Source organism: Spodoptera frugiperda, chromosome 24 (genome assembly GCF_023101765.2).
Source record: "Spodoptera frugiperda isolate SF20-4 chromosome 24, AGI-APGP_CSIRO_Sfru_2.0, whole genome shotgun sequence".
Classification (NCBI taxonomy): Eukaryota; Metazoa; Arthropoda; class Insecta; order Lepidoptera; family Noctuidae; genus Spodoptera; species Spodoptera frugiperda.
This window is the reverse complement of record NC_064235.1, coordinates 2,407,547-2,434,841: the sequence shown is the minus strand read 5'-3', so window position 1 is coordinate 2,434,841 and position 27,295 is coordinate 2,407,547. Positions and strand designations below refer to the sequence as shown.

Genomic DNA, 27,295 nt, shown 5'->3' with positions numbered 1-27,295 from the left:
ACAATAATATGCTTAAAATACAATTATAATAAGTACTCATAAGATATTTTTGTTCATTACAAAACACGTATTTTCCTTGACTTGACTTCTACCAAGGCTAGAGGGAGCATATCAGACTCTCACTGACTAAAACCGCTCATGAGAGAGCACCACATAGGAGCCTCTAACTGGCACTGCCGTCCACAGGCGTAGCCAGGTTTTAGTATCGGGAGGGGTTCAAGAAAGTAAAACGAACAAAACTTCCTTCATTCATGAGTAAAAAACAATTTATGTAATATGTAATAAACAGATTCATAGGTAATCATAGAGGGACTATTGCCAAACAGGGGATGTACTATGCTAACTAGAAAAAGAACGCTCTGTAATGTCTAGGTACGCATTTTTCGAGAGTGGGGGGGGGGGGTTGAACCCCCAAAACTCCCCCCTGGCTACGCCTATGCTGCCGTCATTTCCTCGGCCGGCGCGTCTTGCGTCGTCGCGGCGCATCTCTGCTGCCTGGCGCCCTGGGCACTCGCTTAGACTCCTTCAAAGATGATTCTTCTTTATGTCTTACATAGATCAACATGGTAGTCCCCCTAGATAGCATCTCTTTCCGATAATCTTCAGACATGTTCTCTTTTAGATTGCTTATGATTGTAACAAAGTTTACTAGATCATCCTTCATGGCACTAATGAAAGGAATTCTTATCTTTATATACAATTCCTTGCTGAAATCATCTGGATTGTAAGCGTAAAGGCCCGTCCCCTGCGTCAATAACAAATCAAAAATTGTTTCACCATGCTCATATACTGTTGCTTTCAACACATTGTCTGTTTTTAATTTGTAGCTAAAAATTTGACGAACGTTCCTGTCACATTTTAAAAATAAGACGTTTAAAATGAAATCCCAAATCTTTCTTTGGCTTTCCGTCCCTGTGGCCGATTTTAATAATTGACAAATATATTCGACTGCGAAATATTCGGTGAACGTCCTATGTATAAATGTGGGTATACCGTTAATGATGCTCTGAACCAGTCCAGTCTTTTCCGTGCCAATTTTAATATTTTCTATAGTTTTTCTTATTTTTGATAATTCCTTTTCGTCAAATATTTTGCTAAGGTCCTGATTAAAGACAGCATACGCGCCCAATTTGTAATGTTTCACGAAGAAGTCCTCACGAATTTTCTCGTAAATCGTCAAATTGTCCGGATTGTGCAAATCGATTTTGTTTTTCTCTTGAAATCTTATAGTTTTGAGTTTTGTTTCAATAAAGTTGTCGTAAACTGTGAAAGCGTTTATGTCTAAGTTCCATCTGTTTGGTGTTATCCTTTCATCATTTACTTGGTTTTGGAAATAATTGGCGCATAGGTAAAGGTGTAACGGGGTTTCGAAGCGATCCACGAAGTAGGAAAACATTGGGCAGTAGTGGAAAAACAGGTTAAACGTTTGCATCACCTCGTCAGGGCAGATGTTGAGCTCCTTCCTCAGATAGAGTAAAAAATTGAAACAAACTGTCAGAAATAAAATTTGATATTTTCCTTTTTTTAATCACAGCGGTGGTCGATCTTGGCCTATCCGAATTATAGAAATATAGAGACATAAACTCCATGAAGCTACACAAGTTATTGCACTGACGTTTGTTCAAAGTCCTCAATATAATTGTTGATTGCCAATATTTCCACAAATATCCGTCAAGTTCGGCATCGTTGAATCCCTTGACTTCATACGGTAGACCAAACTCTTGTTCCAATCTTGACATCACCTTCTCGTAAAACCTACTCGTGATCCACATTACATGTCTATTTGTGTAATTCCGCACAACTTTTAATAAGGACATTACCACTTCTGTATAGAGCGGACATATCTCATCGAAACCATCGAATAAAAAGATAAGTTCCTTCCTATTGAAGTAGTCTAGGAACATTTTTATTTCAAACACTGTCCAGGGATTGTCTATACGACACGATTTTAGTTGTACTTCACCTTCCGATTCCTCTAAATCGAACTCCAAGTCGCTCTTTCCATTCCCTCCGACAATAATTGGACACAAAAACTTCAAAGTTTCTAAAATATCAATTCTCACTTTGTTTTCTTGCCATTTATTGAATTTTTCACAATGATCCAGCAAGTTGACTCTCGCTATCCAAGTTGCTGGGTTTGACTCTTTAGTTTTAATAGACAAGTGGGTCAATAAAGTTGATTTTCCCATGCCTGGCTTTGCAGTCAACAGGACTACCTTCGACAAGCCATTTAGATCGGAAAGTACTATTTGTTTAGGAATAATATACCTGGCCTCTGTAGCCTTACACACTATACACACTCTTCTGTCCACGTAAAGATGTTTAACTTTCTCATAATTTACATTTGTAACCGAGTTACTAAAACATCTTGTTTCGTTATTAATAAAGTCGTTTAAAACAACTCCTTCGACGGTTTGCATCGATTCCTCGTCAACGATTGTGTCTAATGTCACTTCGACATCTTGAAAATTTACTTTTGCTTGTAAAACAGTTTTCTGTGACTTCTCACTCATGTCTGCAAGACTACATCTGTCGTCTCTTATTTCTTTTATATCTTTAAAATATATCTGGACCGTGTCTAGCACAGCTGTATTTGTGACGATAATTATCCGTTTTTCATTCAAAATATTTGAAATATTTTCTAATCTTTTATTTGAGCTTCTTTGTATGTTGTCGCACGCTAGTATTATAATTTTGTTTTGTTCTATTTTTGTTAGTTCTGCAACAAGTGTAGAGTAGTCTTTCGTTTGAAGTAGATCTTCTAAATCCATGACAGTGTGTTTGAATTTGTTCAAAGACTGCATCAGTTTTACTACTGTCAAAGAAATATTTTCCGTTACGAAAATGACATTTGTCGATTTCTCTGTTAGATTCAATGATTTCACCGCGTGCTCATTGAAAGTTATATCAAAAATGTTCCCCATTTTCATCGCGTACATTTTACTAAACACTGACAAAAGGGGTTTGTCGACGATCAACTTCAAGGCGTCTTCGTAATGCGAACTCTTTTTCGTGAGATACTCGGCCTCCTTCAACATCCACCATTGTTGTATTTGATCGTGGTATTGTAAGAAAATGGCGTCGGCTGTCACTTTGATACTGTCGACGTTTAAACATTGGTGATCTTCAATTTCGTCTTTTAAACGTTTCTCGACGCCTCTCTCGTCAGCTTGGTTTGTGTAAAACAGAAGTCTGTTCAAGAAATCTTTCGCCACCTTTTCATCGTCTCCACTTCTTTTGAACGAGAGCTTCGGGAATCTTTCGACGATTACGTTGAATTTATATTCATGTAAATTGGGAGTCTTCCTCTTCAGTTTTGTGAACAGCCTTTTGGAAGTGTCTTCTAGCGATTCCCAATTGTCGGTGAATTTAAAAAGGTGCGTATCTTCGTCTAGAACCAAAATATTCCCGACGATGCCTGCGATGCCTCCAGTGAGCTTTAGAAAACCTTCTCCCAGAGACTTTTCAATAGTAACAACTTTATCGTCACTTGATTTACTCATCAGTTCACACAGTTTCATTTTCAAATGGTCTAATCTTTTTTCTGCTTTACTTTTCTTAAGTTTGATGTCTTTGTTTCCGAAAGCGGTTGAGACTTTAAACTCTCGGTTCATTAATAGTTTCTTTGCAGCCTCGTCTACTACCGATTGAGGCTGTTCCAACGACCCTTCAAGTTCATTTTCATGTAAATTCCTTCCTCTCAGTACTTCGGCATATAAATGTCGTTTAAATAACACGAGCGGATCTTCTTCTGACTCAAAGAAGTCTTGTTGGAATGTCGCCAGTCTGTACGCATCGTCGTCTTCACCCATAATCTCAGAAATGTCCAATACTTTATGTGTGAGAGCCACGTGGTATCGTCGTAGGATATTATCTGTCGTTGGCATCACAGAATCAGTGTTTTTATTCAGAAACGTACCAATAGTTGTCGCGAGAGCTGAAATATCATCTTCTATTAAATCTATCTTCTCAAAAGAAAGCACTGGAAACGTTTCAACATCTACATTAAATTTAAAATCTTGTAAATTTGGTATTGCGGATTGTAGTTCGGAAAACAACTGTTTCGCAATGTCACCTAGTGTGTCGGTATTGTCTGAGAATTGCATGTATTCACTATTTTGGTCTGCTATTAAAATATTCCCCACAATACTAGCTAAATCGATGTTGATTTTCGAAAATTCTTTTTCCACATTTTTGTCTATCGTGACTATATTTCCCGGTGCGGATTGCAATAACATTTCCACCATTTTGTTTTTGACTTTCACAAGTATGCTGTCTGCTGTGAAATCGTCATTAGTATCTTCACTCCCTCTCACTGTGAGATCTTTGTTGCCGAATGGCACTGGAACTTTAATTTCCTTTGATCTCAGTATTTCTTCCGCGGCTATGGAAATGGCCTCATGTACATTCGCCCGGAGGACTTTTACCTTTTCCAATCTATGTCTTAAATCTTCACCCACAGATTTGTTGACAAATTCCAGTTTTCCAGTATCTTTGTTTAGTGTCACAACGCTGTGTATAAGTTTTGCCAATATTTGAACATCTAAAGGTTCCTCAAGTAGCTTTGCTAGCAGTTCATTCCTAGTGACATCATCAAGTGCTCTTTTCTTTAGAATTTCTTTGTAAAGCGTGTCTCTGAATAATTTCATAAATTCATCATCGCTTGTGTAAAACTCACTACGAAAACGAGCGATTCTGTGTTCACTGTCTTCGTTTTTATTCCGAATCTCGCTTATAAGGAAGAACTTTTTCGCCAGAATCACGTGGTAAATGAGTATCAGATCGTTGTTCATTGACAACACAGTATTGTCGTCTTTATTTACAAATTCTGCAAATACAGTAGCCAGCTCGACTAGCTGTTCCTTCATGACTATGTCACATAGGAATTCCACATGTGTTTCTTTGTGATTCGGCTGGACGGCATCGTTCCCTGTAGCTATTAAACTGTTGAGTTTATGAGCCACTTCTGTGTCAAATCGTACATTATCGCGATCATCTTTAGCTGTTGTATACATAATGAAATAAGAGTCAATGTCTTGAAATTTTCCCTTAAAGAAGACGTCTTTGGTGTCTTGTTTGAAGGAACGTTTGATGGTGAGGTAGCTGGCAAACCATTTAGATAAGTCGTTTGCGCTGTTTAGCGTCAAAACAGTTTTGTCTGCTTCTCTGTGTTTCGCTTGAATGAAAATGGCGATTTGTTTATTATTTTTCCCAATTTTCGCTTTAGCTCTGAAGCATATATCGTCAAATGTGCCTATGTCTGCCATGTTGGTCGCTAGATAGAAATCTTTGAGGCTGTTGTCGAACTTTGCTCTGAAGTTAATCAGGCTGATTAATTTTGTTTCGTAAAGCTGGCCTTTAATGCCGGACGTTCCTTCTCGTTTCCTATACATTTTGGCAGTGTTGCTGTGCTTCTAACCAATACCGGGTTTTGTGTCATCAAGTGCCGTTGAAGATAAAGGAACAGTCAGACTCTTACTGACAACTGTGTCTCACAAGTGTGTTAGAGGTTGCTGGTATTTAATTCAGTATAACAACTTATTTCGGACCCGATATACCTTTTCTAGAGGAAGAAAATCATCCAATGACTTCTCCAGCCTTGGGTGAGGCGAGAGAGAGTGTCAGACTCTTACAGACAACCACCTCGTCGCTATACCTGTTCAGCAGAGCTCGTGTTGAGGGTGATGGTGCCCATGGTCCAATACTACCTGTCCTGGTGAACGTTGCATAAGTAGCGTCAGAATCAGCGACAGTTGCCACAAATATTGTGTGAAGGAATTAATATTGTTTCATTCTCGCGATGTCCAGTCCGTTGGAGTTCTGTAAACAAAGGTATTGTAGTGGGACCAGCCATATTTAATGTCAAACTTAACGCTATTTAATATGACACTGACACCAGTACCCTTAGTACGAGTTTGCTTTACGTTTAAAGTAATCGAAACGAGAGCGCGTTCGGCGCTCTTATTGGCGGGCTCGAATAAACCAACCAATCAGAACGCGCTCTCGTTTCGATTACTTTAAACGTAAAACAAATTCGTACTAAGGGTACAGAGTACGGCCGGCAACGCGAGCGACATCTGTGCTATTGTTGACGTCTGTGAAACTAATTTCTGATAGTTTTAGGGTCGGTTCAAATCTGGGGGCCTACTCTAATTCAACGAACGAACCAACCGAAAATCTTCGCAGATTGCATACTATAATCCTATTAGATCTATAGAGTTTCTTGCTCGTTCTTCTCCATAGAAATCTATGGAGAACACATATGACAACATAGAATACTTTGGAACGAGCAAATAGAGCAACTAGAGGACTGACAGTCAGATAGACATATTGTTTTCTTTACATTGTAATATTTGCTTTGACGTTGAAAAGTGCCTTCCCGGTCTATTTGAAATAAATAATTTTGACTTTTGACTATTATCATACTATCCGATATCGAGATATAAATTGTAAAAAAAAAACTAAAGAAAATTTAAATTCCGCGCGCTACCCGGGGGCATTGACCTCAAGACAGACGATATAAAGCAAATCGGGTGATTATCGCGCCAGATGCAACCAATTTATCAAGACCTCGCTTTGTACCATATTCACACACATTCGACGGCCAGTTTACACTGGTTAGCAAAGCTTGACAGCTGTCTAGCCGTATGTAATCACTTATTCTTGTAAACTAGTAAACTGTACCGAATTACTTCGCTTCGTCCACATTCCCGTGGGATTAAAAGTATCCTACGTGCTATTCCACGCCATAATCTACTCCTGTTCCAAAGGATGATGCCAGAGTTTCAGAACATCTACAAAATATAATGTGTACAACTTGGCTACTGATAAAACTACCATGTTTAACAAAGAATAACTCTGAACGGACTAAGATTTGCAACTCGGCGCCATAGTAACTTTTATTCAGCTCAAAATTACCTATCCAATGATGTAACACACATAGCTATTGGAAGGTGGGACCAGGATTTGCATCCTCCTTTCATCCCGATCGCTTCAGCTGTTTCGACGTGATTAAGTAACAAACAAACAAATACATAAACTCACAAACTTTTGCATTAATATTAGTGAGAAGTAAGATTCTGTCGTCGACTCGTCATTGTCACAACAAGGTTTATATTGTTCAGAAGTAACATTTGACTAGTACACCGGAGTATTGTGGACTAACACTAACCAATAACAATAAGCTACACTATTTATAGGTTTACTAGATACGCCTGTGTTACTCACCGACTTACTTCGCCTTTTAAACATAATTCAACGTCACATTTTCACATATTTAACAATGAATTCGTTAAATTAACTGAAGTTGTGTAGAACACCGACATCACAGGCAGGATTTGTAATTATTTTCAACCAAAATATTGTACCTTTAATCATGTTCTACTTTTGGTTTGTTTTATCTTGTAAGTTTATAGGTCGTTAAACCACCTACATATTAATTAGATTTAATTTATAACATCTGTGCTTTTCAACGTGATTATCAAGTTGGCTTGACCAATCTCAATATAGGTACAATGTTGCCAGAAACTAAATTTAAGAATAAATACTCTATTATGGAAGATTTTTTCGAAAATTTTATTTTAGAATTAGCAAGAACAAATCTAAATTAAATACAAAACCTACAAAATAGTGTGATTACAAAAATTATAATACAAAAATGTAATATATTATAAAAACAGTAGGGTAGAGGATTTTTTTTTATTTTAATGTCCGTCTTGTAGATTATTTTAAAACATGAGACACGTATTTTTTATTTTCTTACGGAAACAAATATAATAATTGAATACCTGTGTCCATTATAACTTTTTTGTATTTATTTAAAGTTCTCTAAAATTATATTTTTAAATATTACATATAAAATACAAAAAAAAAATACATTTAAAAATATAAAAATAGGAGCCGACCAGTAGCGGGAGCATGGTCCAAGCTACCGGTGGTTAGGGCTCCAGAGACAGAAACCTCCTCACAATACGTGCCGTTTCGAGGAGTACTGCCTTCTGCATCAGGCCCTTGATCCATCCGCCCAACGCCAGCCTCCTAAGATGGATGTCGAGGCTTTTATATTGGCCGACACGACACATTATAATTATTATTATTGTAATGGAAACAGGTGTTGGAAAATACACTATTAAGACACAATTATGGACCCTGTCGGGCACAGCAAATTATAAAATTCAAGGGAGACAGGGAGGGCATTAAATATTTTTTTATTTTTTATTAAAAAACGTTGCCCCACATTACGATTTTCTCCTGTGTCGTGGGTGCGTTTACAAACATACAAGTTCACATACACATACACATCACACTCAAACCCGATAAAACAATTTGTGGATCACACAAAGAGTTGCTCCGTGCAGGAATCGAACCCGCTACACGTTGCACGGCAGCCAGTCGCCTAGCCACCGAATATATATTAAGTCTATATCTTTATTATAAGTTAACCGTGTTGCCAATAATTAGATTAATATTAGGAAAAAAATTATACCAAACTTTTACTTATTATCTTGTATCTAAAAAATAATGGTACAACTTCAGAAGGGAGAATAATAAAACATTTATACTTGTACAATTTAATATCGTTTATTAACATGAAATAAAAATTAGTGAAATAAGTATTTGGTAATTTCAATATTGTATTGTATACTTATATGTAATTAATTTTAATCCATTTCTTTATTATATCAGAATATATATTAAGTCTATATCTTTATTGTAAGTTTATTAATAATCTTTACACTGTGTTGCCAATAATTAGATTAATATTAGGAAAAAAAATTATATTTCCTCGGCCGGCGCGTCTTGCCAAACTTTTACTTTCTTATCTTGTATCTAAAAAATAATGGTTACAACTTCAGAAGGGAGAATATATCATAAAACAAATTTAATACTTGTACAAAAATTTGTTAAGAAGTAACAATTAGTGACGTTTAAATATTTTTTATTTAATCATTAATTTAGACATTATACATGAAATAACAAATAAAGAAATAAATTATAACTCAAGTAAACTGTAAAAGACATATTACATCCTAAATCTTGTAGAAGCTTAAAATATATGTTCGCAACTTTTTCCTGTGGTGGAGGTTGCGCCAGTGGACAGTAAAATGAAGAAGCGTTAGTTACTGATTCCACATCAGGGTACACAACTTTATTTTTGTAGGAATATCCTTTTCATTACAAAACACGTATTTTCCTTGACTTGACTTCTACCGAATAGTTTCAGGCTAGAGGTAGAGTTATCAGACTCTTACTGACAACTGAAACTCGCTCCACAAATAAAACAAATGCACCACATAGGAGCCTCTAACTGGCACTGCCGTCCACAGGCGTATGAGCTTTACATTTTTTAGAGGACGCAATTTTATGATCAGGTTTTAGTTTCGGGAGGGGTTCAAGAAAGTAAAACGAACAAAACTTCCTTCATTCTCTTTTGCTCTATGAGTAAAAAACAATTTATGTAATATGTAATAAACAGATTCATAGGTAATCATAGAGGGACTATTGCCAAACAGGGGATGTACTATGCTAACTAGAAAAAGAACGCTCTGTAATGTTCCAAACACATTAAAAAGACGTTAGGTACGCATTTTTCGAGAGTGTTCTCCGGGGGGGTTGAACCCCAAAAACTCCCCCATGGCTACGCCTATGCTGCCGTCATTTCCTCGGCCGGCGCGTCTTGCGTCGTCGCGGCGCATCTCTGCTGCCTGGCGCCCTGGGCACTCGCTTAGACTCCTTCAAAGATGATTCTTCTTTATGTCTTACATAGATCAACCCCACAAACTTCATGCTTCTATTGTCCCCCTAGATAGCATCTCTTTCCGATGTGGTGAATTTAGATAAATCAGACATGAAAATATGAGTCTCTTTTAGATTGGACTTCATGGTTGTTTAGAACAAAGTTTACTAGATGAAAACTCCTTCTCCCCGGCACTAATGAAAGGAATTCTTATGCTTCGTATATTTGTCGAACTACATAGAGCATCACTAATGACTGAAGATCATCTGGATTGTTGTAGATGCTTATGATTTCAACAAAGTTTACTAGATCATCCTCCATGGCACTATTGAAAGTTAAATACAATTTCCCTGACGTCATCGTATTTCTGCACAAATAACAAAAAAATTGTTTCACCATGCTCATATACTGTTGCTTTCAACACATTGTCTGTTTTTAATTTGTAGCTAAAAATTTGACGAACGTTCCTGTCACATTTTAAAAATAAGACGTTTAAAATGAAATCCCAAATCTTTCTTTGGCTTTCCGTCCCTGTGGCCGATTTTAATAATTGACAAATATATTCGACTGCGAAATATTCGGTGAACGTCCTATGTATAAATGTGGGTATACCGTTAATGATGCTCTGAACCAGTCCAGTCTTTTCCGTGCCAATTTTAATATTTTCTATAGTTTTTCTTATTTTTGATAATTCCTTTTCGTCAAATATTTTGCTAAGGTCCTGATTAAAGACAGCATACGCGCCCAATTTGTAATGTTTCACGAAGAAGTCCTCACGAATTTTCTCGTAAATCGTCAAATTGTCCGGATTGTGCAAATCGATTTTGTTTTTCTCTTGAAATCTTATAGTTTTGAGTTTTGTTTCAATAAAGTTGTCGTAAACTGTGAAAGCGTTTATGTCTAAGTTCCATCTGTTTGGTGTTATCCTTTCATCATTTACTTGGTTTTGGAAATAATTGGCGCATAGGTAAAGGTGTAACGGGGTATCGAAGCGATCCACAAATCGGAAAGAATGTGTGCAGTCGTGGAAAAACAGGTTAAACGTTTGCATCACATCGTCAGGGCAGATGTTGAGCTCCTTCCTCAGATAGTGTAAAAAATTGAAACAAACTGTCAGAAATAAAATTTGATATTTTTCCTTTTTTTTAATCACAGCGGTGGTCGATCTTGGCCTATCCGAATTATAGTAATATAGGGACATAAACTCCATGAAGCTACACAAGTTATTGCACTGACGTTTGTTCAAAGTCCTCAATATAATTGTTGATTGCCAATATTTCCACAAATATCCGTCAAGTTCGGCATCGTTGAATCCCTTGACTTCATACGGTAGACCAAACTCTTGTTCCAATCTTGACATCACCTTCTCGTAAAACCTACTCGTGATCCACATTACATGTCTATTTGTGTAATTCCGCACAACTTTTAATAAGGACATTACCACTTCTGTATAGAGCGGACATATCTCATCGAAACCATCGAATAAAAAGATAAGTTCCTTCCTATTGAAGTAGTCTAGGAACATTTTTATTTCAAACACTGTCCAGGGATTGTCTATACGACACGATTTTAGTTGTACTTCACCTTCCGATTCCTCTAAATCGAACTCCAAGTCGCTCTTTCCATTCCCTCCGACAATAATTGGACACAAAAACTTCAAAGTTTCTAAAATATCAATTCTCACTTTGTTTTCTTGCCATTTATTGAATTTTTCACAATGATCCAGCAAGTTGACTCTCGCTATCCAAGTTGCTGGGTTTGACTCTTTAGTTTTAATAGACAAGTGGGTCAATAAAGTTGATTTTCCCATGCCTGGCTTTGCAGTCAACAGGACTACCTTCGACAAGCCATTTAGATCGGAAAGTACTATTTGTTTAGGAATAATATACCTGGCCTCTGTAGCCTTACACACTATACACACTCTTCTGTCCACGTAAAGATGTTTAACTTTCTCATAATTTACATTTGTAACCGAGTTACTAAAACATCTTGTTTCGTTATTAATAAAGTCGTTTAAAACAACTCCTTCGACGGTTTGCATCGATTCCTCGTCAACGATTGTGTCTAATGTCACTTCGACATCTTGAAAATTTACTTTTGCTTGTAAAACAGTTTTCTGTGACTTCTCACTCATGTCTGCAAGACTACATCTGTCGTCTCTTATTTCTTTTATATCTTTAAAATATATCTGGACCGTGTCTAGCACAGCTGTATTTGTGACGATAATTATCCGTTTTTCATTCAAAATATTTGAAATATTTTCTAATCTTTTATTTGAGCTTCTTTGTATGTTGTCGCACGCTAGTATTATAATTTTGTTTTGTTCTATTTTTGTTAGTTCTGCAACAAGTGTAGAGTAGTCTTTCGTTTGAAGTAGATCTTCTAAATCCATGACAGTGTGTTTGAATTTGTTCAAAGACTGCATCAGTTTTACTACTGTCAAAGAAATATTTTCCGTTACGAAAATGACGTTTGTTGATTTCTCTGTTAGATTCAATGATTTCACCGCGTGCTCATTGAAAGTTATATCAAAAATGTTCCCCATTTTCATCGCGTACATTTTACTAAACACTGACAAAAGGGGTTTGTCGACGATCAACTTCAAGGCGTCTTCGTAATGCGAACTCTTTTTCGTGAGATACTCGGCCTCCTTCAACATCCACCATTGTTGTATTTGATCGTGGTATTGTAAGAAAATGGCGTCGGCTGTCACTTTGATACTGTCGACGTTTAAACATTGGTGATCTTCAATTTCGTCTTTTAAACGTTTCTCGACGCCTCTCTCGTCAGCTTGGTTTGTGTAAAACAGAAGTCTGTTCAAGAAATCTTTCGCCACCTTTTCATCGTCTCCACTTCTTTTGAACGAGAGCTTCGGGAATCTTTCGACGATTACGTTGAATTTATATTCATGTAAATTGGGAGTCTTCCTCTTCAGTTTTGTGAACAGCCTTTTGGAAGTGTCTTCTAGCGATTCCCAATTGTCGGTGAATTTAAAAGGTGCGTATCTTCGTCTAGAACCAAAATATTCCCGACGATGCCTGCGATGCCTCCAGTGAGCTTTAGAAAACCTTCTCCCAGAGACTTTTCAATAGTAACAACTTTATCGTCACTTGATTTACTCATCAGTTCACACAGTTTCATTTTCAAATGGTCTAATCTTTTTTCTGCTTTACTTTTCTTAAGTTTGATGTCTTTGTTTCCGAAAGCGGTTGAGACTTTAAACTCTCGGTTCATTAATAGTTTCTTTGCAGCCTCGTCTACTACCGATTGAGGCTGTTCCAACGACCCTTCAAGTTCATTTTCATGTAAATTCCTTCCTCTCAGTACTTCCGCATATAAATGTCGTTTAAATAACACGAGCGGATCTTCTTCCGACTCAAAGAAGTCTTGTTGGAATGTCGCCAGTCTGTACGCATCGTCGTCTTCACCCATAATCTCAGAAATGTCCAATACTTTATGTGTGAGAGCCACGTGGTATCGTCGTAGGATATTATCTGTCGTTGGCATCACAGAATCAGTGTTTTTATTCAGAAACGTACCAATAGTTGTCGCGAGAGCTGAAATATCATCTTCTATTAAATCTATCTTCTCAAAAGAAAGCACTGGAAACGTTTCAACATCTACATTAAATTTAAAATCTTGTAAATTTGGTATTGCGGATTGTAGTTCGGAAAACAACTGTTTCGCAATGTCACCTAGTGTGTCGGTATTGTCTGAGAATTGCATGTATTCACTATTTTGGTCTGCTATTAAAATATTCCCCACAATACTAGCTAAATCGATGTTGATTTTCGAAAATTCTTTTTCCACATTTTTGTCTATCGTGACTATATTTCCCGGTGCGGATTGCAATAACATTTCCACCATTTTGTTTTTGACTTTCACAAGTATGCTGTCTGCTGTGAAATCGTCATTAGTATCTTCACTCCCTCTCACTGTGAGATCTTTGTTGCCGAATGGCACTGGAACTTTAATTTCCTTTGATCTCAGTATTTCTTCCGCGGCTATGGAAATGGCCTCATGTACATTCGCCCGGAGGACTTTTACCTTTTCCAATCTATGTCTTAAATCTTCACCCACAGATTTGTTGACAAATTCCAGTTTTCCAGTATCTTTGTTTAGTGTCACAACGCTGTGTATAAGTTTTGCCAATATTTGAACATCTAAAGGTTCCTCAAGTAGCTTTGCTAGCAGTTCATTCCTAGTGACATCATCAAGTGCTCTTTTCTTTAGAATTTCTTTGTAAAGCGTGTCTCTGAATAATTTCATAAATTCATCATCGCTTGTGTAAAACTCACTACGAAAACGAGCGATTCTGTGTTCACTGTCTTCGTTTTTATTCCGAATCTCGCTTATAAGGAAGAACTTTTTCGCCAGAATCACGTGGTAAATGAGTATCAGATCGTTGTTCATTGACAACACAGTATTGTCGTCTTTATTTACAAATTCTGCAAATACAGTAGCCAGCTCGACTAGCTGTTCCTTCATGACTATGTCACATAGGAATTCCACATGTGTTTCTTTGTGATTCGGCTGGACGGCATCGTTCCCTGTAGCTATTAAACTGTTGAGTTTATGAGCCACTTCTGTGTCAAATCGTACATTATCGCGATCATCTTTAGCTGTTGTATACATAATGAAATAAGAGTCAATGTCTTGAAATTTTCCCTTAAAGAAGACGTCTTTGGTGTCTTGTTTGAAGGAACGTTTGATGGTGAGGTAGCTGGCAAACCATTTAGATAAGTCGTTTGCGCTGTTTAGCGTCAAAACAGTTTTGTCTGCTTCTCTGTGTTTCGCTTGAATGAAAATGGCGATTTGTTTATTATTTTTCCCAATTTTCGCTTTAGCTCTGAAGCATATATCGTCAAATGTGCCTATGTCTGCCATGTTGGTCGCTAGATAGAAATCTTTGAGGCTGTTGTCGAACTTTGCTCTGAAGTTAATCAGGCTGATTAATTTTGTTTCGTAAAGCTGGCCTTTAATGCCGGACGTTCCTTCTCGTTTCCTATACATTTTGGCAGTGTTGCTGTGCTTCTAACCAATACCGGGTTTTGTGTCATCAAGTGCCGTTGAAGATAAAGGAACAGTCAGACTCTTACTGACAACTGTGTCTCACAAGTGTGTTAGAGGTTGCTGGTATTTAATTCAGTATAACAACTTATTTCGGACCCGATATACCTTTTCTAGAGGAAGAAAATCATCCAATGACTTCTCCAGCCTTGGGTGAGGCGAGAGAGAGTGTCAGACTCTTACAGACAACCACCTCGTCGCTATACCTGTTCAGCAGAGCTCGTGTTGAGGGTGATGGTGCCCATGGTCCAATACTACCTGTCCTGGTGAACGTTGCATAAGTAGCGTCAGAATCAGCGACAGTTGCCACAAATATTGTGTGAAGGAATTAATATTGTTTCATTCTCGCGATGTCCAGTCCGTTGGAGTTCTGTAAACAAAGGTATTGTAGTGGGACCAGCCATATTTAATGTCAAACTTAACGCTATTTAATATGACACTGACACCAGTACCCTTAGTACGAGTTTGCTTTACGTTTAAAGTAATCGAAACGAGAGCGCGTTCGGCGCTCTTATTGGCGGGCTCGAATAAACCAACCACAGACAGAGTACGGCCGGTAACGCGAGCGACATCTGTGCTATTGTTGACGTCTGTGAAACTAATTTCTGATAGTTTTAGGGTCGGTTCAAATCTGGGGGCCTACTCTAATTCAACGAACGAACCAACCGAAAATCTTCGCAGATTGCATACTATAATCCTATTAGATCTATGGAGTTTCTTTGCTCGTTCTTCTCCATAGAAATCTATGGAGAACACATATGACAACATAGAATACTTTGGAACGAGCAAATAGAGCAACTAGAGGACTGACAGTCAGATAGACATATTGTTTTCTTTACATTGTAATATTTGCTTTGACGTTGAAAAGTGCCTTCCCGGTCTAATTTGATAGTTAATTTTGACTTTTGACTATTATCATACTATCCGATATCCTACTATAAATTGTAAAAAAAAAACTAAAGAAAATCTAAATTCGCGCGATACCCGGGGGCATACCTCATAATCAGACGATATAAAGCAAATCGGGTGATTTCGCGCCAGATCCATACCAATTTATCAAGACCTCGCTTTGTACCATATTCACACACTTTCGAACGGCCAATTTAGCAACTAGGTTACTAAAGCTTGACAGCTGTCTAGACGTATGTTATCTTTATTCTTGTAAACTAGTAAACTGTTGAAAAGTTCCTTCCCGGTCTATTTGAAATAAATAATTTTGACTTTTGACTATTATCATAATCTATCCGATATCGAGATATAAATTGTAAAAAAAACTAAAGAAAATTTAAATTCCGCGCGCTACCCGGGGGCATTGACCTCAAGACAGACGATATAAAGCAAACGGGTGATTATCGCGCCAGATGCAACCAATTTATCAAGACCTCGCTTTGTACCATATTCACACACATTCGACGGCCAGTTTACACTGGTTATCAAAGCTTGACAGCTGTCTAGCCGTATGTAATCACTTATTCTTGTAAACTAGTAAACTGTACCGAATTACTTCGCTTCGTCCACATTCCCGTGGGATTTAAAGTATCCTACGTGCTATTCCACGCCATAATCTACTCCTGTTCCAAAGGATGATGCCAGAGTTTCAATAACAATAAGCTACACTATTTATAGGTTTACTAGATACGCCTGTGTTACTCACCGACTTACTTCGCCTTTTAAACATAATTCAACGTCACATTTTCAATATTTAACAATGAATTCGTTAAATTAACTGAAGTTGTGTAGAACAACGACATCACAGGCAGGATTTGTAATTATTTTCAACCAAAATATTGTAGTTCTACTTTTGTTTTGTTTACTTGTAAGTTCAAGGTCGTTAGTCGTTACATTTTAGTAAATTCATTATCTGTGCTTTTCAATCGAGTAAAGTTGCCAATCTCAATATACGTACTGGGTTGCCAAAAACTAAATGTTAAGAATAAAATAATAGAATTATAATTTCATTTTGAATTAGACAAATAAATAAAATACAAGAAACAAAAAACGAATAAAAAAATTATACCTAATACAAAAAATTACAATATATAAAAACAGTACGGTAAAGGATTTTTTTATTTTAATGTCCGTCTTGTAGATTATTTTAAAACATTAGACATGTATTATTTATTTTCTTACGGAAACAAATATAATAATTGAATACCTGTGTCCATTATAATTTTCATATATTTATTTAAAGTTCTCTAAATTTATATTTCTAAATATTACTTAAAAATATAAAAATAGGAGCATGGTCCAAGCTACCGGTGGTTAGGGCTCCAGAGACAGAAACCTCCTCACAATACGTGCCGTTTCGAGGAGTACTGCCTTCTGCATCAGGCCCTTGATCCATCCGCCCAACGCCAGCCTCCTAAGATGGATGTCGAGGCTTTTATATTGGCCGACACGACACATTATAATTATTATTATTGTAATGGAAACAGGTGTTGGAAAATACACTATTAAGACACAATTATGGACACTGTCGGACTCAGCAAATTATAAAAATTGTGGGAGACAGGAAGGGCATTAAATATCTTTTCTTTTTTTTATTAAAAAACGTTGCCCCACATTAGGATTTTCTCCTGTGTCGTGGGTCCTGTGGGTGGGTGGGTGGGTGATACTTATTTGTAATTAATTTTAGTCCATTTCTTTAGTATATCAGAATATATATTAAGTCTATATCTTTATTATAAGTTTATTAATAATCTTTACACTGTGTTGCCAATAATTAGATTAATATTAGGAAAAAAAATTATACCAAACTTTTACTTATTATCTTGTATCTAAAAAATAATGGTTACAACTTCAGAATGGAGAATAATAAAACATTTAATACTTGTACAAAAATCAATTCATTTTAATCATTAATTTAGACATTATACATGAAATAACAAATAAAGAAATATGTATAACTCAAGTAAACTGTAGGTACGTATGTAGATTACAATAATATGCTTAAAATAAAATTATAATAAGTACTCATAATATTTTTTGTTCATTACAAAACACGTATTTTCCTTGACTTGACTTCTACCGAGGCTAGAGATAGCATATCAGACTCTTACTGACTGAAACCGCCTCTAACTGGCACTGCCGTCCACAGGCGTAGCCAGGTTTTAGTATCGGGAGGGGTTCAAGAAAGTAAAACGAACAAAACTTCCTTCATTCATGAGTAAAAAACAATTTATGTAATATGTAATAAACAGATTCATAGGTAATCATAGAGGGACTATTGCCAAACAGGGGATGTACTATGCTAACTAGAAAAAGAACGCTCTGTAATGTCTAGGTACGCATTTTTCGAGAGTGGGGGGGGTTTGAACCCCCAAACCTCCCCCCTGGCTACGCCTATGCTGCCGTCATTTCCTCGGCCGGCGCGTCTTGCGTCGTCGCGGCGCATCTCTGCTGCCTGGCGCCCTGGGCACTCGCTTAGACTCCTTCAAAGATGATTCTTCTTTATGTCTTACATGGATCAACCTAAATGGCCCCCTAGCTAGCTCCCATTGGGGTCGTCCATTAATCACGTGAGGTTTTTTCAACGATTTTTTGACCCCCCTCCCCCTTGATGATATGTGGTGAGGTTTTAGATAAATCCCACACCCCCAACCAACATCACGTGTATTTTTTAATACAGAAAATATGAGTGACAAAGTGAGTAATACAAGGACCAAAAAATATCATCTAAATTGGTATAAGTTTAGAAATGCATAATTATAATTATACTCTTTTATGGGGAAGTGAAAACTCTTATACTTACTCCCCGTTTTAAGGTTTAAAAAAACCGCGTTCAGTCAAAAAATAAATCCACGTGATATTTTATAAAGCCCTTTGTATTTTACTAGCTTCCGCCCGCGACTCCGTCCGCGCGAATGTCGGTCTTCGCGTGGAAATTGTATTTCTCCATTTTGAGTAACTAATGTTTAATTTTGAATGACATCTTATAAATATCTATTGGACCCAAATATGGCGAGGCCCATAATAATTAAGGAGATCCCTCTTTTGAGCTACTGCTGTTGAGCTCGCGTTCTGTAGAATAAAACTGAAAAATAAAGATTTTTTTTCTTCGTATTTTTTCAGGATAAAAAGTATCCTATTTTATGCCCAGGATAATAAGGTATAATTATACCAAGTTTCATCGATATCGAACCGTTAGAAAGTCGTCGAAAGACAGACAAAAACATTTTTAATCACATATTTGGGTTTGGTATCGGATCCAGTAACACCCCTGCTATTGATTATTTCAATATTTTCAATACACAGTACAGAATTGACCCTTCTACAGATTTATTATAATATGAATGAATGAATGAAAGTGTTATAAACGTAAGAGTAGACAAATGTAATCAGAAAGCTCCAAACTGCTAAGCTATCGGGAGTTATACGTGTTATTGTGAGTCAACCATAAGAGATAGACATTTGCTGTCGTGGAATATTTTTTAAACAATTTTAAGGAGAACATTTCCGTCATACATTATTTCTGTGTAGCTTTAACCATTAAGGCTGCACACGCGACGGAAGCTTAAAAAATGGGGTAAGTTCTCCTGTTTTCCCAACATTTCCCTTCACTGCTCTGCTCCTATTGATCGTAGCGTGATGAAAAGTATACTATAAAGCCGGGTCCAGACGAGTGTAACGTGTAATGTAATCCACCGTGTAATGTAACACGAATTCTGCGTGTGGACGGCAGTACGAGCATTACATGTAACGCTCGCGCGGCGCTCGCTGTTGATCCATCGGCTGTCGGTTTTTCGCGCGAACACAAAGACGCAACTGAGTGGAAACAGCTTTTGAAATATTTTCGCGTTCACAATTCGCTTTGAGTTCGTGTGCCGTCCACACTGTTGATGCTAAATTACACGTAATGTTACATTACACGTTACACTCGTCTGGACCCGGCTTAACCTGCCCAGGAGTATGAAGAACAATTGTACCAAGTTTCGTTGAAATCTGTCGAGTGGTTTTTGTTTCTATAAAGAACATACAGACAGACAGACAGACAGACAGACAGACAGACAGACAAAAATTTTTCTGATTGCATTTTTGGCGTCAGTATCGATCACTAATCACCCGCTGATAGTTATTTTGGAAATATATTTCATGTACAGAATTGACCTCTCTACAGATTTATTATAAGTATAGAAGATAATCTCCCCATCGTGATGTTTCGTGATATATGTCGAACTCCCTTAATAGAGCCTCACCTGATATTAGACTGGGGAAGAGATGGGGCGTCATTTCTGAAAACACGTACATACAGAACCGTTGTAGACGGCTTATGATTTCAACAAAGTTTACTAGACCATCCTCCATGGCACTCATGAAAGGAATTCTTATCTTTAAATACAATTCCTTGCTGAAATCAACTGGATTGTAAGCGTAAAGGCCCGTCCCCTGCGTCAATAACAAATCAAAAATTGTTTCACCATGCTCATATACTGTTGCTTTCAACACATTGTCTGTTTTTAATCTGTAGCTAAAAATTTGATGAACGTTCCTGTCACATTTTAAAAATAAGACGTTTAAAATGAAGTCCCAAATCTTTCTTTGGCTTTCCGTCCCTGTGGCCGATTTTAATAATTGACAAATATATTCGACTGCGAAATATTCGGTGAACGTCCTATGTATAAATGTGGGTATACCGTTAATGATGCTCTGAACCAGTCCAGTCTTTTCCGTGCCAATTTTAATATTTTCTATAGTTTTTCTTATTTTAGATAATTCCTTTTCGTCAAATATTTTGCTAAGGTCCTGATTAAAGACAGCATACGCGCCCAATTTGTAATGTTTCACGAAGAAGACCTCACGAATTTTCTCGTAAATCGTCAAATTGTCCGGATTGTGCAAATCGATTTTATTTTTCTCTTGAAATCTTATAGTTTTGAGTTTTGTTTCAATAAAGTTGTCGTAAACTGTGAAAGCGTTTATGTCTAAGTTCCATCTGTTTGGTGTTATCCTTTCATCATTTACTTGGTTTTGGAAATAATTCGCGCATAGGTAAAGGTGTAACGGGGTATCGAAGCGATCCACAGATCGGAAAGAATGTGTGCAGTCGTGGAAAAACAGGGTAAACGTTTGCATCACATCGTCAGGGCAGATGTTGAGCTCCTTCCTCAGATAGTGTAAAAAATTGAAACAAACTGTCAGAAATAAAATTTGATAATTTTCCTTTTGTTTAATCAGGGCTTTCAACGATCTTGGCCTATCCGAATTATAGTAATATACAGACATAAACTCCATGAAGCTACACAAGTTATTGCACTGACGTTTGTTCAAAGTCCTCAATATAATTGTTGATTGCCAATATTTCCACAAATATCCGTCAAGTTCGGCATCGTTGAATCCCTTGACTTCATACGGTAGACCAAACTCTTGTTCCAATCTTGACATCACCTTCTCGTAAAACCTACTCGTGATCCACATTACATGTCTATTTGTGTAATTCCGCACAACTTTTAATAAGGACATTACCACTTCTGTATAGAGCGGACATATCTCATCGAAACCATCGAATAAAAAGATAAGTTCCTTCCTATTGAAGTAGTCTAGGAACATTTTTATTTCAAACACTGTCCAGGGATTGTCTATACGACACGATTTTAGTTGTACTTCACCTTCCGATTCCTCTAAATCGAACTCCAAGTCGCTCTTTCCATTCCCTCCGACAATAATTGGACACAAAAACTTCAAAGTTTCTAAAATATCAATTCTCACTTTGTTTTCTTGCCATTTATTGAATTTTTCACAATGATCCAGCAAGTTGACTCTCGCTATCCAAGTTGCTGGGTTACACTCTTTAGTTTTAATAGACAAGTGGGTCAATAAAGTTGATTTTCCCATGCCTGGCTTTGCAGTCAACAGGACTACCTTCGACAAGCCATTTAGATCGGAAAGTACTATTTGTTTAGGAATAATATACCTGGCCTCTGTAGCCTTACACACTATACACACTCTTCTGTCCACGTAAAGATGTTTAACTTTCTCATAATTTACATTTGTAACCGAGTTACTAAAACATCTTGTTTCGTTATTAATAAAGTCGTTTAAAACAACTCCTTCGACGGTTTGCATCGATTCCTCGTCAACGATTGTGTCTAATGTCACTTCGACATCTTGAAAATTTACTTTTGCTTGTAAAACAGTTTTCTGTGACTTCTCACTCATGTCTGCAAGACTACATCTGTCGTCTCTTATTTCTTTTATATCTTTAAAATATATCTGGACCGTGTCTAGCACAGCTGTATTTGTGACGATAATTATCCGTTTTTCATTCAAAATATTTGAAATATTTTCTAATCTTTTATTTGAGCTTCTTTGTATGTTGTCGCACGCTAGTATTATAATTTTGTTTTGTTCTATTTTTGTTAGTTCTGCAACAAGTGTAGAGTAGTCTTTCGTTTGAAGTAGATCTTCTAAATCCATGACAGTGTGTTTGAATTTGTTCAAAGACTGCATCAGTTTTACTACTGTCAAAGGAATATTTTCCGTTACGAAAATGACGTTTGTTGATTTCTCTGTTAGATTCAATGATTTCACCGCGTGCTCATTGAAAGTTATATCAAAAATGTTCCCCATTTTCATCGCGTACATTTTACTAAACACTGACAAAAGGGGTTTGTCGACGATCAACTTCAAGGCGTCTTCGTAATGCGAACTCTTTTTCGTGAGATACTCGGCCTCCTTCAACATCCACCATTGTTGTATTTGATCGTGGTATTGTAAGAAAATGGCGTCGGCTGTCACTTTGATACTGTCGACGTTTAAACATTGGTGATCTTCAATTTCGTCTTTTAAACGTTTCTCGACGCCTCTCTCGTCAGCTTGGTTTGTGTAAAACAGAAGTCTGTTCAAGAAATCTTTCGCCACCTTTTCATCGTCTCCACTTCTTTTGAACGAGAGCTTCGGGAATCTTTCGACGATTACGTTGAATTTATATTCATGTAAATTGGGAGTCTTCCTCTTCAGTTTTGTGAACAGCCTTTTGGAAGTGTCTTCTAGCGATTCCCAATTGTCGGTGAATTTAAAAAGGTGCGTATCTTCGTCTAGAACCAAAATATTCCCGACGATGCCTGCGATGCCTCCAGTGAGCTTTAGAAAACCTTCTCCCAGAGACTTTTCAATAGTAACAACTTTATCGTCACTTGATTTACTCATCAGTTCACACAGTTTCATTTTCAAATGATCTAATCTTTTTTCTGCTTTACTTTTCTTAAGTTTGATGTCTTTGTTTCCGAAAGCGGTTGAGACTTTAAACTCTCGGTTCATTAATAGTTTCTTTGCAGCCTCGTCTACTACCGATTGAGGCTGTTCCAACGACCCTTCAAGTTCATTTTCATGTAAATTCCTTCCTCTCAGTACTTCGGCATATAAATGTCGTTTAAATAACACGAGCGGATCTTCTTCTGACTCAAAGAAGTCTTGTTGGAATGTCGCCAGTCTGTACGCATCGTCGTCTTCACCCATAATCTCAGAAATGTCCAATACTTTATGTGTGAGAGCCACGTGGTATCGTCGTAGGATATTATCTGTCGTTGGCATCACAGAATCAGTGTTTTTATTCAGAAACGTACCAATAGTTGTCGCGAGAGCTGAAATATCATCTTCTATTAAATCTATCTTCTCAAAAGAAAGCACTGGAAACGTTTCAACATCTACATTAAATTTAAAATCTTGTAAATTTGGTATTGCGGATTGTAGTTCGGAAAACAACTGTTTCGCAATGTCACCTAGTGTGTCGGTATTGTCTGAGAATTTCATGTATTCACTATTTTGGTCTGCTATTAAAATATTCCCCACAATACTAGCTAAATCGATGTTGATTTTCGAAAATTCTTTTTCCACATTTTTGTCTATCGTGACTATATTTCCCGGTGTGGATTGCAATAACATTTCCACCATTTTGTTTTTGACTTTCACAAGTATGCTGTCTGCTGTGAAATCGTCATTAGTATCTTCACTCCCTCTCACTGTGAGATCTTTGTTGCCGAATGGCACTGGAACTTTAATTTCCTTTGATCTCAGTATTTCTTCCGCGGCTATGGAAATGGCCTCATGTACATTCGCCCGGAGGACTTTTACCTTTTCCAATCTATGTCTTAAATCTTCACCCACAGATTTGTTGACAAATTCCAGTTTTCCAGTATCTTTGTTTAGTGTCACAACGCTGTGTATAAGTTTTGCCAATATTTGAACATCTAAAGGTTCCTCAAGTAGCTTTGCTAGCAGTTCATTCCTAGTGACATCATCAAGTGCTCTTTTCTTTAGAATTTCTTTGTAAAGCGTGTCTCTGAATAATTTCATAAATTCATCATCGCTTGTGTAAAACTCACTACGAAAACGAGCGATTCTGTGTTCACTGTCTTCGTTTTTATTCCGAATCTCGCTTATAAGGAAGAACTTTTTCGCCAGAATCACGTGGTAAATGAGTATCAGATCGTTGTTCATTGACAACACAGTATTGTCGTCTTTATTTACAAATTCTGCAAATACAGTAGCCAGCTCGACTAGCTGTTCCTTCATGACTATGTCACATAGGAATTCCACATGTGTTTCTTTGTGATTCGGCTGGACGGCATCGTTCCCTGTAGCTATTAAACTGTTGAGTTTATGAGCCACTTCTGTGTCAAATCGTACATTATCGCGATCATCTTTAGCTGTTGTATACATAATGAAATAAGAGTCAATGTCTTGAAATTTTCCCTTAAAGAAGACGTCTTTGGTGTCTTGTTTGAAGGAACGTTTGATGGTGAGGTAGCTATCAAACCATTTAGATAAGTCGTTTGCGCTGTTTAGCGTCAAAACAGTTTTGTCTGCTTCTCTGTGTTTCGCTTGAATGAAAATGGCGATTTGTTTATTATTTTTCCCAATTTTCGCTTTAGCTCTGAAGCATATATCGTCAAATGTGCCTATGTCTGCCATGTTGGTCGCTAGATAACAATCTTTGAGGCTGTTGTCGAACTTTGCTCTGAAGTTAATCAGGCTGATTAATTTTGTTTCGTAAAGCTGGCCTTTAATGCCGGACGTTCCTTCTCGTTTCCTATACATTTTGGCAGTGTTGCTGTGCTTCTAACCAATACCGGGTTTTGTGTCATCAAGTGCCGTTGAAGATAAAGGAACAGTCAGACTCTTACTGACAACTGTGTCTCACAAGTGTGTTAGAGGTTGCTGGTATTTAATTCAGTATAACAACTTATTTCGGACCCGATATACCTTTTTAGAGGAAGAAAATCATCCAATGACTTCTCCAGCCTTGGGTGAGGCGAGAGAGAGTGTCAGACTCTTACAGACAACCACCTCGTCGCTATACCTGTTCAGCAGAGCTCGTGTTGAGGGTGATGGTGACCATGGTCCAATACTACCTGTCCTGGTGAACGTTGCATAAGTAGCGTCAGAATCAGCGACAGTTGCCACAAATATTGTGTGAAGGAATTAATTTTTCATTAGAGTTTCATTCTCGCGATGTCCAGTCCGTTGGAGTTCTGTAAACAAAGGTATTGTAGTGGGACCAGCCATATTTAATGTCAAACTTAACGCTATTTAATATGACACTGACACCAGTACCCTTAGTACGAGTTAGGCGGGCTCGAATAAACCAACCAATCGGAGTGCCAAACGCGTTCTTCTTTCGATTACTTTAAACGTAAAACAAATTCATACTAAGGGTACAGAGTACGGCCGGCAACGCGAGCGACATCTGTGCTATTGTTGACGTCTGTGGAACTAATTTCTGACAGTTTAGGATAGGTTCATATCTGACGTAAAATACGTCGAGCGTATCATCGGTCGTACTGACGTATCATCGGTTGAGAGTGAACGGTCAATTGTTGTTCTATATATTTGTCTGATCTAGGATTCCTGTCTTTCGTAGGATTCTAAATGGGAGATAAATTGTAATATTTTACGTTCACATTTTCGTAAATTTATAAACTGAATACTGAACTCATTCGTAAAATAATAAGTAAGCAGTAACCAAACGCTACATCATAGTTTATCAAGTCTGATTATACCAAAGTCTATGGACACAAGCATTGCCACTATGAACATTGACCAATCAGAGAGCAGTGTTTTATTGTAAGTATTTCAAAGATGCGTATATTTAAAGAGATTCTGTGTTTCGTCAAACCATATAAAATCTTACGAATAGATATCCATTAGTTTATAAATTTACCGTATGACGTCGGAAATTGATAAGTTTACGAAAATGTGGACGTAAAATATTACAACTTATCTCCCGTTTAGAATCCTACGAAAGTTTATAAAACTTCCTAGTAAATTAATAAACTTACGAATTTTGTTATTTTCCGGTGACATAGTTATAAAAAAATCTAAAGAAAAGGACATGGCTAAACCAAAGTATGGACGTCGTAACCCGTACAAATAAATATTGTATAAATATGGTACCTAGCAATAAATAAAGCCGCATAATTAAAAATTGATATTTTGTAGTTAAGAAGGTCCAGAAACTTGGCATATCTGCGCAATCCTGAAAATAAAGTAGCGCTCCTACGTCAAACAACGTTACAAAAACTTCAAACTTCACATTGCTGTGAACTTTTACTTAGGCGTTTTTCTTTTACAAAGTTATTTATACATGAGGTAGATAGGTAAACAATTCTGCTTATACTAGATAATGAACACAAAGTAACCAAGGACAGACACAAAATATGTAGTAAGATTGTGCAATCTTATACAAAATATATATTTTGTGTCGATCAAAACATTTACAATTATTTGGTTTCAGAAAAAAGTCATTATATTACCGTTATTTAAAATTGATGTTCGTTTAATTATTTCGATTTGATTTTCGGGGAAACTAATGTCCTAATAATAGCTTGCAGTACCTACTTCCGTGTTGTCATGTCAAACCACAACAGAAAAAAATCAATTATGAAACTTATTTTTTGTTCACCAAGTTATAAGAATTAGTTAAACACAAAATAATTCATAAGTGAATATTTAAATGAAAATACGGGTTAGCGTGAAATTCGTATTCTTGTTATTATGCCTGGGTCAGTCATTTAGCCATTCCTTTAAATTCCGCGCGCTACCCGGGGGCATTGACCTCAAGACAGACGATATAAAGCAAATCGGGTGATTATCGCGCCAGAAACAACCAATTTATCAAGACCTCGCTTTGTACCATATTCACACACATTCGACGGCCAGTTTACACTGGTTTAGCAAAGCTTGACAGCTGTCTAGCCGTATGTAATCACTTATTCTTGTAAACTAGTAAACTGTACCGAATTACTTCGCTTCGTCCACATTCCCGTGGGATTAAAAGTATCCTACGTGCTATTCCACACCATAATCTACTCCTGTTCCAAAGGATGATGCCAGAGTTTCAGAACATCTACAAAATATAATGTGTACAACTTGGCTACTGATAAAACTACCATGTTTAATGAAGAATAACTCTGAACGGACTAAGATTTGCAACTCGGCGCCATAGTAACTTTTATTCAGCTCAAAATTACCTATCCAATGATGTAACACACA

At 37.1% G+C, this 27,295-nt stretch overlaps 4 protein-coding genes across 7 annotated transcripts in view; all 4 read right to left on the bottom strand.

Moving 5' to 3' along the window:
• Window positions 1-25,028, bottom strand: part of LOC118278578 (uncharacterized) — a 32,146-nt gene extending 7,118 nt beyond the window's left edge. The window contains exons 1-2 of one of the 3 annotated variants that reach the window (XM_050703410.1): window positions 20,600-25,028; window positions 38-1,153 (exon numbers count right to left, since the gene is read on the bottom strand). In XM_050703410.1, coding sequence (XP_050559367.1) covers window positions 446-1,153; window positions 20,600-24,841 — 4,950 coding nt within the window. In that variant the 5' untranslated portion in view covers window positions 24,842-25,028 and the 3' untranslated portion in view covers window positions 38-445. Of the gene's footprint in view, window positions 1-37; window positions 1,436-20,599 lie in introns of those variants that run through there. The other 2 variants (XM_050703409.1, XM_050703411.1) reach the window with 2 other exon arrangements.
• LOC118278577 (uncharacterized) overlaps window positions 1-27,295 on the bottom strand; it is a 39,186-nt gene that overhangs the window by 7,118 nt on the left and 4,773 nt on the right. The window lies entirely within an intron of this gene.
• LOC118278840 (uncharacterized) lies at window positions 1,433-16,634 on the bottom strand. 2 transcript variants are annotated; one of them, XM_050703438.1, is made up of 2 exons: window positions 16,461-16,634; window positions 1,433-5,820 (listed from the first exon to the last, which is right to left on the bottom strand). In XM_050703438.1, exon 2 carries the CDS (start codon window positions 5,391-5,393, stop codon window positions 1,440-1,442), a length of 3,954 nt encoding a protein of 1,317 aa, XP_050559395.1. In that variant the 5' UTR covers window positions 5,394-5,820; window positions 16,461-16,634; the 3' UTR covers window positions 1,433-1,439. The 2 variants fall into 2 exon arrangements, with proteins under 2 accessions (XP_050559395.1, XP_050559396.1); XM_050703439.1 differs by lacking the exon at window positions 16,461-16,634 and adding an exon at window positions 7,228-7,369.
• Window positions 10,580-27,295, bottom strand: LOC126912242 (uncharacterized). Its single transcript, XM_050703523.1, has 2 exons — window positions 27,274-27,295; window positions 10,580-15,176 (listed from the first exon to the last, which is right to left on the bottom strand). Exon 2 carries the CDS (start codon window positions 14,747-14,749, stop codon window positions 12,701-12,703), a length of 2,049 nt encoding a protein of 682 aa, XP_050559480.1. The 5' UTR covers window positions 14,750-15,176; window positions 27,274-27,295; the 3' UTR covers window positions 10,580-12,700.

Excerpts from the sequence above, each read along its gene's own strand:
- LOC118278840 (XM_050703438.1), bottom strand. The coding sequence starts at position 5,393 with ATGTATAGGAAACGAGAAGGAACGTCCGGCATTAAAGGCCAGCTTTAC.
- LOC126912242 (XM_050703523.1), bottom strand. The coding sequence starts at position 14,749 with ATGTATAGGAAACGAGAAGGAACGTCCGGCATTAAAGGCCAGCTTTAC.